This window comes from Nomascus leucogenys, chromosome 2 (assembly GCF_006542625.1).
Source record: "Nomascus leucogenys isolate Asia chromosome 2, Asia_NLE_v1, whole genome shotgun sequence".
NCBI classification, from domain to species: domain Eukaryota; kingdom Metazoa; phylum Chordata; class Mammalia; order Primates; family Hylobatidae; genus Nomascus; species Nomascus leucogenys.
The window spans coordinates 102,379,953-102,392,558 of record NC_044382.1 but is presented as its reverse complement, the minus strand read 5'-3'; the positions used below and the strand labels follow the sequence as shown (position 1 = coordinate 102,392,558).

Sequence of the window (12,606 nt, the reverse complement as noted above, 5' to 3'; positions counted from 1 at the left end):
CTTTCAACTATCACTTATTACTCTTTCTTCTTCTTACCCTTAAACCTATTTGAAACAACCTTTCTCATTTGCTGGTTGGAAATGCTCAGTGGGTTCAGACAATATATTTGGTGTACACATGTTTTTGTGTCAAATGGGAGCTAAACATTGTTTACTCATGGACGTGAAGATGGCAACAAAGACATTAGGGACTACCAAAGGCGGGAGAGAAGTAGGGGGCAAGGGTTAAAATACTAACTGTTTACTACACTCACTACCTGGATGACGGGATCATTCATATCTCAAACCTCAGCACTATACAATATACTCATGTGTCAAACTTGCACATGTACCCTCTGAATCTCAAATAAAAGTTAAAATTATTTTTAAAAAGATTTGAAGGTGTAAAAACCCTGCTCAGATGCTAATTCATCCTAAGAAGACATCAGTAATTACTAAGTGGTATTTCTGATTTTCCTGTTGTTTACTTGTTTAGTATAAAAAGCATGTACTTTGTAGAAATTCTGGCCATTCAGAAAAGTGTGAAGAAACTAAAAATAGAAGACTACTCATATTCCAACCATCAATAGACAGCTCAACTGCTTTTAGTGTTTTGTTTGATTTATTCTTTTGAAAAGTCTTTTTCAAGCTTTTTTTATATGATAAAAATTACACTACATATCAGATAAGCTGCATGTATTACAAACTCATAGAATAGCTACATAGTATTTCATTCAACAGATAAACTATTATTTATATTTTCATTATTGCATACTTACGCTTTATCCAAAGTTTTGCTTTTGTAAATGAGACAGTGATGAATATCTTTGACCACCAATCTTTTGCCACATTCCAGATTATCAGAAGCTGGATTCCTGAAATGAAGTTTAAATACTCATTTGTTTTCATTTTTGAAACGTACTCCAAAATATTTTGTCCACAGTATCATTGCCAATAACACTAGCATTGTTAATTATTTTTGAATGCCTGTAGCATGCCTTGTGTTTATAGTTTGAATTAAAAAGATAATCTATTTTCAAGTTGGTTATATTCTAGAAGGAAGGAAAAGCGACTTGACATTAAACAAATAGAGTAGAGAAGAACCAATGAAATGGTATAGGATTCAAATTAAGCTACCATGGCTGATGGTAGAGCTGGCAGGTAATCCTGAGCCACCAATATTTTGCAGTTGTTTTAAACATAGGCATGATAATACATGTAAATAGTTATAAATGCTTTACATATATTTCTTGTAAGACATTGTAGTAAATAACTAGTTCCATTTCTGCATGAGATTCTGACCTTCAGTTGACTTTCTGGCTCTTCCCCTGGAAGCCTGATACAGTGGTATGGTAGGTTGAGTTTCCCAGATAATAAATTTCAAAATGGAAGTTTACATGCAGGAAGATTGTTGAGGAGTCCTCTTGGGATCAGCACTTGTAGGGGAGTAAAAAAAAAAAAAAAGAACTGGACAGGAGTTGAACTGCAATGTAGTCACAACAAAGCCCTCAGCTAACCCCATGGTAGTCTCTGGATCTGAGATGACTTTTCAAAGATGTTCTGCCATAGGCAAGCGACCAGGGGTAGGACTGTAACCTTAAGCAAGGTTGCTTTTTGGCTAAGGGCAATTTCTAGAGAGTGCCTCAGCTAAGGCCAGCACTCCCACAGCTAAGGAAGTGAATGACTTATAACTGAAGGGATTGTGGACAGCACATCATAGCATTCACTCTTAAGTGGATGGTCGCTAGACAATATTGCCTGTGGTAGAAAATGACCCCTAACTGGTAAACTCCATCAGGATTAGTAGTAATCGGAACATGGTATACCATAGCTTTGATCTTCCCTAAGAGTAGTGACTCTTAGAATTGAGCATGTCTCTTATGGGATGGGATCCTGAAAGCCATACCTATGGAGTTATTGCAAAGATACTGGCTTCTGTGGGGTATAAGATTTTTAAGCCAGGATAACTCCTGCATCTGCTCAAGGTGAGCCTGATTCCCTCACTCCTAAGTTAACACACCATATTCCAAAGATAGTAAATCCTTGGAGGTTCTGGGGGTTGCCACAAGGACTGCTGCAAGGCTCTCACCAAAAAGTAGTGTCTGGTGCTGCCCTGCTGGCAAGGTTGATTCCTTTTCTATATCCTTTTTAGTCAATGGATATCAAGTGTGGCCCAGAATAGTCTCATGAGTTTGATGGTTTAGTTGAGCCTATAAAAGACCCCCTTGTGGATATTGTAGACATTTTTCAGTTGGGTCTCACTTTTTAGAATGTTTGGTTTAAAATTCTAAAGCTAAAATCTGTAATTTCAGCTTGACCTTAGTCAAGCTGAAGATATCTAAATACTTGAAGCACATGGAAACGTGAAGTTTCTCTTTCCTACTGCTGACAGGCCATTAACAGATAATATCTCCATCGACTGTGGAGGAAAAGACTCAGCTATAGTACTATTCTCTGTAAGCAGTAGAAACAACTGTTGGTTCTTGGCTCCCTTTAGTCATGGATGGGCCTGGCTGGCACTTTCCCTCAAATCCTGTGACTCACAAAATTTTGCTCATTTTTCTTTTATGATGATTCATTCTATCCCTTTCTTTCCATTCATTCTGCTACCACCCTGAGGAGTAGTATAGTCTTTATCATCTCACATATGTGGATTACTGAACTACTCCTTGCTTTTAGGCGTTGTGTAATCTGGGCTGCATTGCCTGTCTTATCCCAGACTGAGTTGCATGACTGAGTTTTGTCTAGGGCTTTCAGATTATTAATGTGTAATCCAGATTTGTCTGGAGCATAAGGTCCCTGGAAATAGATAGTGAGAGGGAAAGCTAGAAAGATAGTTTTAGAGAAGATGTTGGCTAAAGAGTTCCATTTACTTTGTAGGCAAAATCATTTCAGTAAATGACTTTTTTTTTTTTTAGCAGTGGAGTGGCTCTATCAGAGCAAGGCTTCAAAAAGATTAATCTGGCAACAGAGTAAAGGGAAAGACTAGAACAAGGTTCCCCAACCCCCGGGTCACAGATTGGTACCAGTCCATGGCCTTTTAGGAACTGGGCTGAACAGGAGGTGAGCAGCAGGCAAGCAAGCCAAAGCTTCGTCTGTATTTACAACTGCTCCCCATTGCTCGCATTACCACCTGAGCTCCACCTCCTATCAGATCAGCTGCAGTATTAGATTCTTATAAAAGCATGAACCCTATTGTGAACTGCACATGTGAGGGATCTAGGTTGTGCACGCCTTATGAGAATCTAATGCCTGATGATCTGTCACTGTCTCTCATCACCCCCAGATAGGACCACCTAGTTGCAGGAAAACAAGCTCAGAGCTCCCACTGATTCTAAATTATGGTTAGTTGTATAATTATGTCATTATATATTACAATAGAAATAAAGTGCACAATAAAGGTAATGCACTTGAATCATCCCAAAATCATCCTCCCCACTCTGTCTGTGGAAAACTGTCTTCCACAAAACTGGTCCCTGATGTCAAAAAGGTTGGGGACTGCTGGACTAGAAAAATTGAGACTAAAGTCTATTGTAAGAAAACCTAAACAGTGGTGGGAATGGAAAGAATGAGACAAATAGGATCCCAACAGTATACAGGAAGAATTGGTGACTGAGAAGACAGCAGGGAGAAGCTCACTGAGGTCAGATAGTATGGATTTATAATGGCCCATCAACCTTGGTTTCAGGACAGTCCAACAGGATCAGAGGAGGTAATACTCCTCACACACTACTGCTTCTGAAGTCTTTATGTGTTAATACCTCTAACTTATTAAATGCCAGGATCATGGCATACTTATCATTCTTCCATCTCCACTTCCAGCACAGAGCTTAATGGGGACAGTGTAATCTAATGCATGTGTATATATATACATATATATACACACACACACATACACACATACATATACATGTAAATATATATATACACATATATGTAATCCTGTCCATATATGGAGTATTTAGGACCATCTCAGATATTTAAGATGGTTAGTTATGCCAACCATCAATAGGTGGAAACTCTGGTAACTCTCCTATTTTGTTTTCATATTTCTTTCATTGTGAGCTATAACTAGGGTGATCAGGTGTTCAGTATTTTTCTGTATAGTTCCAATTTAGACCTGTTTTCCACTGCAATTACTGATAATATCTTTCTTCACTCTCAAAAGTTTGAACAACAAATTGTATGGTCACTCCAGATATGTCTACAGAAAAGTGCTAAATATGTATGGTTAGTTTAAATAATAACTATAAAGAACACACTTGTGTAACTATCAAAGCAGACAAGAAATGAAACGCTGGCAGCCACTAAAAGTCAATTTCTTAGTCACAACTTCATTCCCTTCCTTAAAGTTAACCACTATCCTCATTTTTATGTTAACCATTTTCTTACTTTTTAAACTAATGAAAGATAAATTATCAAAGCTTAAAATCCCTATAAGGTTTTCCTTCCAACTGTTGTATTCATTCTTCTGTGTGGGTAATTTCATATTTATGTTACTAAGAAATGACTTTGGAAGTACGTTTGTATTTTAATATATGACTACAAGGTTGTAGGTAATCAGCCTGAAGATAAACGTTGTGGTTTTGTTATTCATTTATTACACTAAGATTTAATGAACAAGAAGACATAGTTCTTGGCCTCAAGAATTTGATAATATAACTAGTAATTACAATACAGCTCCTCAGTGCAATAATAGGAAGCATGCACAAGATGATGTTAGAAGACATTACCTAGTCCTTGGGAAAAATAGGGCCAACTTTCCAGAGGAAATGATATCTCATTTCAGTAGTGAAGACAAGTAGGGAGTATGCAGTAGAAGGTGGTATGGGAAGTGAAGGCAGAGCACAAAGATCACTATCTGGACAAATGCAATAACCCATAGGCAAGAAAAATATGGCACAATTAGGTTACTTCAAGTTGCTCCCTACAACTGGAACACAAAGACTGTTTTGTGTGTCTTCTCAGGGGGAAAAGGGATATGTTTGGAGTCAAGGTATTTCGTAGGGCAATGGTGAAAGATATAGTTCAATAGACAGTGCTAGATCATAAAGGGCCTTGAATGTCATATTGAGGAGTCTGAACTTTATAAAGGGCCTTGAATGTCATATTAAGGAGTTTGAGGGCCAGGCGCAGTGGCTTATGCCTGTAATCCCAGCACTTTGGGAGGCCGAGGTGGGCAAATCACCTAATGTCAGGAGTTCAAGACCAGCCAAGCCAACATGGCGAAACCCCATCTCTACTGAAAATACAAAAATTAGCCAGGCGTGGTGGCATGCACCTGTAACCCCACCTACTTGGGAGACTGAGGCAGGAAAATCACTTGAACCTGGGAAGCAGATGTTGCAGTGAGCCAAGATTGTGCCACCACACTCCTATGCAGGCAACAGAGCAGGACTCCATTTCAAAAATAAAAAATAAAAAAAAACAAATAAATACAGGAGTTTGAACTTAATTCTGAGGACAATGAGAAAATTGGAGGCTTCTGAGCAGGGAGTGAGTAACTTGGCAACATGATCATATTTGCATTCCTGACTGGTTATTCTCACTACAGAATTAAAACATGTAAATGGTCAATCCTGCAGCTCACTACTAGGCTAGGCTAGAGATTGTTGAAGCTAGGCTAGAGATTGTTGTGGTCATCCACTTGTGAAATGATGGTGGCTTGAGCTAAACCAGATGAAATTAAAGAAAAGTAGATGGATTTGAGAGATGGTGGCAGGATCAATAGAATTTTAATGACTGATTATATGAGAAATTTGGGAGAAAAAGAAATAAAAGATGAAAAGCACAAGCATTCTTATACACCAATAACAGACAGAGAGCCAAATCATGAGTGAACTCCCATTCACATTTCCTTCAAAGAGAATAAAATACCTAGGAATCCAACTTATAAGGGATGTGAAGGACCTCTTCAAGGAGAACTGCAAAGCACTGCTCAATGAAATAAAAGAGGATACAAACAAATGGAAGAACATTCCATGCCCATGGGTAGGAAGAATCAATATCGTGAAAATGGCCATACTGCCCAAGGTACTTTATAGATTCAATGCCATCCCCATCAAGCTACCAATGACTTTCTTCACAGAATTGGAAAAAACTACTTTAAAGTTCATATGGAACCAAAAAAGAGCCCACATTGCCAAGTCAATCCTAAGCCAAAAGAACAAAGCTGGAGGCATCATGCTACCTGACTTCAAACTGTACTACAAAGCTACAGTAACCAAAACAGCATGGTACTGGTACCAAAACAGAGATATAGACCAATGGAAGAGAACAGAGCCCTCAGAAATAATGCCGCATATCTACAACTATCTGATCTTTGACAAACCTGACAAAAACAAGAAATGGGGAAAGGATTCCCTATTTAATAAATGGTGCTGGGAAAACTGGCTAGCCATATGTAGAAAGCTGAAACTGGATCCTTTCCTTACACCTTATACAAAAATTAATTCAAGATTGATGAAAGACTTAAGTGTTAGACCTAAAACCATAAAAACCCTAGAAGAAAACCTAGGCAGTACCATTCAGGACATAGGCATGGGCAAGGACTTCGTGTCTGAAACACCAAAAGCAATGGCAACAAAAGCCAAAATTGACAAATGGGATCTAATTAAACTAAAGAGCTTCTGCACAGCAAAAGAAACTATCATCAGAGTGAACAGGCAACCTACAGAATGGGAGAAAAATTTTGCAATCTGCTCATCTGACAAAGGGCTAATATCCAGAATCTACAATGAACTCCAACAAATTTACAAGAAAAAAAACAAACAACCCCATCAATATGTGGGCGAAGGATATGAACAGACACTTCTCAAAAGAAGACATTTATGCAGCCAAAAAACACATGAAAAAGTGCTCATCATCACTGGCCATCAGAGAAATGCAAATCAAAACCACAGTGAGATACCATCTCACACCAGTTAGAATGGTGATCATTAAAAAGTCAGGAAACAACAGGTGCTGGAGAGGATGTGTAGAAATAGGAACACTTTTACACTGTTGGTGGGACTGTAACCTAGTTCAACCATTGTGGAAGTCAGTGTGGTGATCCCTCAGGGATCTAGAACTAGAAATACCATTTGACTCAGCCATCCCATTACTGGGGATATACCCAAAGGATTATAAATCATGCTGCTATAAAGACACATGCACACATATGTTTATTGCGGCACTATTCACAATAGCAAAGACTTGGAACCAAGCCAAATGTCCAACAATGATAGACTGGATTAAGAAAATGTGGCACATATACACCATGGAATACTACACAGCCATAAAACAGGACGAGTTCATGTCCTTTGTAGGGACATGGAGGAAGCTGGAAACCATCATTCTCAGCAAACTATCACAAGGACAAAAAACCAAACACCGCGTGTTCTCACTCATAGATGGGAACTGAACAATGAGAACACATGGACACAGGAAGGGGAACATCACACACTGGGGCCTGTTATGGGGTGGGGTTGGGGGGATAGCATTAGGAGATATACCTAATGTTAAATGATGAGTTAATGGGTGCAGCACACCAACATGGCACATGTATACGTATGTAATAAACCTGAACGTTGTGCACATGTACCCTAAAACTTAAAGTATAATAAAAAAAATTTTTTTTAAATTTTTTAAAGGAAAAAAAAGTTGATTCTCAGATTTCAGCTGGATATGGGGAGCTTAGACAGATTTGTAGAGGTTCTTACTACAGTGTTGGATTGGTTGAGTTTGACATGTCTATAGTTCATACAGAAGGAAATGACCATTAAATAGTTGGCTTTGTGGCTCTGGAGAGAAATTTAGGACAGAGATAGACATAGAGAAAACTAGCTTCTAGATGGCAAGTGAAGCCATGCTTGTGGGGACCTTAATAATTTATTATAAAATTTCTAAAAAGGAAAATGTGATTGTGCGCATTGTCTAATATCTATGACATTCTTAGGAAATGAGTCTTTTAGTGTTCAAGCTTCTAAGAAATATTTTTACAAAACATTTTCTTGAGGTTTCAGTTCTTCACAGTTTGCTGTATTATTTCACATTTTAGTGTTTTTTTTGTTTGTTTTTCACATTATCCAGGTTTTGGCTTTAACCACAATATGTCAGCCATAGAAATAAACAGCAAAATGAAGTTATTACATAACTTTTGCAACTTAAGCGACATACATTTATTTGAGTTTAGCCAGTTAGGAAAAATGTAAAAGGCCTAGGTTTATATATTTAGGTTTTTTTCCCAATTCCAGAAATCTGTATAGAAAATGCTTTTAGAAAAAATGTGTATATATATTTTGATAATTTCAACAGAAAATATTTATTATTCATTTTTCCTTATTTTTAGCTTACAGAGATACTTAAAATCTTATAAATAAAATAATTTAGATATATATTAAATATTTTCACATCTAACTAGGGGAATGTAAATAAATTTTTTAGTATTACATTGTTTTTTCAAAAGATCAGTATAACTTTCTGCTGTATAATTCTAATGTGCTTACTAATTTTTGAAGAGCCTTCAAAAAGTTCATGGAAAACGCATATTATGAAAAATCCATGCATGGATTTCATTTTTATTGCACCAAAATAAACTCTTACTAACTTGCTATAACATTCCCAAAGAGGATCTCGTTCAAGGCATTAAGAAATACAGGACATCAGTTTGAAAAGAGCACCTGTCAGAGCAACATGAATTGTGCTAAAATTGAAGCAAGAACAAGCATCAAATTTATAGTGAAGCTTGGGTGGAAGAATGGTAAAATCACTGATGCTTTACAAAAAGTTTATGGGGACAGTCTCCCAAACAAATCAGTAGTTTACAAATGGCTAACTCATTTGAAGAAGGGACAGAACAAGGTTGAAGATGAAGCTCATAGCAGCTGACCATCTGCATCAATTTAGGAGAAAAAAAATTACCTTGTTTGTGCCCTAATTGATGAGATCAGTGATTAACAACAGAAACAGTAGCTGACATATAGACATCTCAGTTGATTCCACCTACACAATTCTGACTGAAAAATTTAAGGTGAAAAAACTTTGCACTCAATGTGTACCAAAACTGTTGCACCCAGATCAGCTGCAGACAAGAGCAGATATCTCAATGGACATTTTTAACAATTTGGATCAAAATAAACATTTCTTTGAAGAATTACAACAGGAGATGAAACATGGCTTTACCAGTACAATCCTGAAGACAAAGCACAATCAAAGCAATGGCTACCAAGAGATGGAAGTGGTCCAGTCAAAACAAAATCTGACTGGTCAAGATGAAAGGTTCTGGCAACAGTTTGGGGGGATGCCCAAGGCATTTTCCTTACTGACTTTCTAGAGGGCCAAAGAACAATAGCATCTGTTTATTATGAAAGTGTTTTGAGAAATTTAGCGAAAGCTTTAGCAGAAAAATGCCTGGGAAAGCTTCATCGGAGAGTTCTCAACCACAAGAATATCCTGTTCATTCCTCTCATCAAACAAGGGTAATTTTGCAGGAGTTTCTCTGGGAAATCATTAGGCATCCACCTTGCAGTCCTGATTTGGCTCCTTCTGACTTTTAGTTTTCTAATCTTAAAAAATGTTTAAGGGCACCACTTTTCTTCAGTTAATAATGTAAAAAAGACTGCATTGACATGGTTAAATTACCAGGATCCTGAGTTCTTTAGGGGTGTACTAAAAGGCATGTATCACCACTTACAAAAGTTTCTTGACCTTCATGAAATGTTCAGAAATAAAGTATTTTTTATTTTTATCTTTTAATTTTATTTTTTTACAAACTTTTTGAAGTCCTCTCATATTCTCTAATTTGAATTTTCAATGTAATTCTTTTATATTATTTTTATTTTGAATGAGCTACAACCATTGTATTTCCTATGCTGTGTATGCAAGCATATAATTTAATTGTTGTTTGCTATGATAATAATTAGATATAGTATGTAATATATGACATTTGTTTCCCTTACAGGAAAATGGTTCTCCTGAAGAACATGCAATCTATGTTTGGGATCATTTCATAGCTCAGGCTGCTGCTGAGAATGTGTTTTTCGTTGCTCACAGCTATGGAGGACTTGCTTTTGTTGAACTGGTAAGTGCATATTTCACTCTTTTTAGTTCCAGTCTCCTTGTAGGTTTATCCCCTCTCCTTTCTGTTGGTATCAGTACTCTTTAAGTTATGTTATAAAGAAGGAAAATAACATATTTTGAGTAAATACTTTTATGATGTTTGAAAATAGTTTATTAATTTACTTATTTATTTTATTAATATTATTATTTTTTGAGATGGAGTCTCTGTCGCCAGGCTAGACGGCAGTGGCACCATCTCAGCTCACTGCAACCTCTGACTCCCTGGTTCAGGCTATTCTCCTGCCTCAGCCTCCCAAGTAGCTGGGATTACAGGCACGCACCACCATGCTCAGCTAATTTTTATATTTTTAGTAGAGACGGGGTTTCCCCATGTTGGCCAGGATGGTCTCAATCTCCTGACCTCATGATCTGCCTGCCTCAGCCTACTAATTTATTTTATGGTGACAGAGCTTTTTAGTGCTAACCAGAAAGCTTTTTGCCTGTTCCTTATTTACATATTAGTTTTTAATTTCTACATTATAGTGCCAGTTTCCATACATTTCATGATATTTATTGTTTCCTGCTTTATGTATATACCATTGAGGCTTATGTTATCTATAAAGTGTTTAAAATTTCAAGAGACATTTTGAATACTTGAGAATATTTTGATAGTCTTTAACTGACTTGATACTTGATCAGAATTTTATATAATTAGTATTGAAACTACAAGAAAGCTTCCATTAATCTGCTTCTAACTAGAATGCATTGTTTGGTCATAGAAATCTTCATATTTCAAAATAATTTGATTCTTGGAGTTAAGATTATATGTACGTGATAGAAAAAAATTACCAAATTTCTGAATTCTGTCTGTTTTAGATGCAATATTACAATATCACAATCATGGGCCAGCATGGTTAATGTGATATAATCAATTCTAATAATGGATTAATGAAGAATTCATGCCTCCCTGTCCATAAACTCTTATGTTACAGGAAGTTACCAATCTTACCATAAAATAATTAATTTGATAAAAGTGCAGTTGATCATTTTAAATCCAAATAGATCTAAGTGGACATTAAACCAGAGACACATATTGATTGCCTAATTTTTATGTTTCTAGACTTTGGCGTGTTTTTCTCTGACATGGAAATTGAATATATTTCCATGACCTTTTCAACCTCCCTATGTCTTATTGCTTACCCACTTGATTTAGTTATAAAACTGGTAGTGACATCTGAGAATATTTTAGCTGACCTAACTCTACAAGTGCTTCTGCTGTCTTAAGATCAATAAATCGTTAAGTTAAATCATTTATTTTCTAAATTTATTTCAGTTTTTAGGGATTATTTTCAACTAATTTTAACTATGTTGAATTAATTGATTTATTTTGATATATATATAATAGATATCTTAAGATAGCTCTTTAGCACACTAGTATGATGTACTTTTTAAAATATGAATGTTGTTTTTCAAATAATTCCTTTCAATCCCTACAGATATAGATATATAGCTATATAGATATATATATCTCTATATCTCCATAGATATAGATTATATATAGCTTATTTTTTCTTTGTAAGCTGTTAAATTACTTAAAGCATGAAATTTCTTGACTTGTAGAGTGACTTAAAATATGTCTGAAAGTCTGCAAGGCTAATCAAATTTTAGAGTTCTATAAAACATAAATTCCCATTTTTTAACTTTTAGACAGTTTACGAAAACCTTTACACACCAAACTTAAAATTTACATGCCTTTTGGACAGTTTTTACAATGAACTGAAGATGCCAGAGTTAACAGATGACCAGTGTGTCAGTCCTGTTTTGCCCGTCCTGCTTGTCACACACTGGTGGATATTTCTCCACTTTTGTTCCACTTTAATATAAAGCACACAGATGTTTCAGAACAAGACTTGACTTCTGACCTTGAGGCTATTAGGGTCAGGGTCCTCAGGGCCTGTGAAATTATCACAAGCTGAGCTAAAGTTTTTCTCCATCACAGGAAGTAACCAGTAAGTAAGAAGTTAAAAAGGAGCTTTGTCAGAGAGACAAGATGGTCTCAGTAAGGGTCAGCTTCTGTAGTCTGCTATCTCTGCAGGAGGCACATGCATGGGAGGAGGAATATAATATAACCACTGGCACATCACATATCTGTCAGGCAACGCCAGGGCTGAGAAGTCTATTTAATGTAATATACGTTGTTTAGTTTCTAAAGTATTAATGGCAATTATCTCATCTTCTTTTTTTTTTTTTTTTTTTTTTGCTACTTTTTGTGAAATAACTTTGATTTGGGGGTATGTAATGGAAGCATACGGATGGTGGCAAATGAATAAAGACTGGTTCTTGACCTAATACAATAGATTCCTTTAAGCAAATAGCATTGTACCCTGATGAATTTTACATTATTTTTTGACAAATTTGATTAATATGTTTAGGTCCACTGTGTTTTTGTTTCAAAGGCTTTCTAAAATATAGTATTGTTAAAGAAATAATAAACATTGAAATGTTTTTAGATCCTTTGCTTTTGCCTAAAACTGAAAAAAAATGTTACTCAGTTTTAGGCAAAAGCAAAAGATTTAAAAACTCATGGTG

The 12,606-nt window shown here is 36.1% G+C and overlaps 1 protein-coding gene across 3 annotated transcripts in view; it reads left to right on the top strand.

Moving 5' to 3' along the window:
- Positions 1–12,606, top strand: part of FAM172A (family with sequence similarity 172 member A) — a 481,319-nt gene that overhangs the window by 262,048 nt on the left and 206,665 nt on the right. For all 3 annotated transcript variants that reach the window (XM_030816846.1, XM_012505467.2, XM_030816852.1), the window contains one exon: positions 9,920–10,039. In XM_030816846.1, the coding sequence (XP_030672706.1) occupies positions 9,920–10,039 (120 nt within the window). The remainder of the gene's footprint in view (positions 1–9,919; positions 10,040–12,606) is intronic.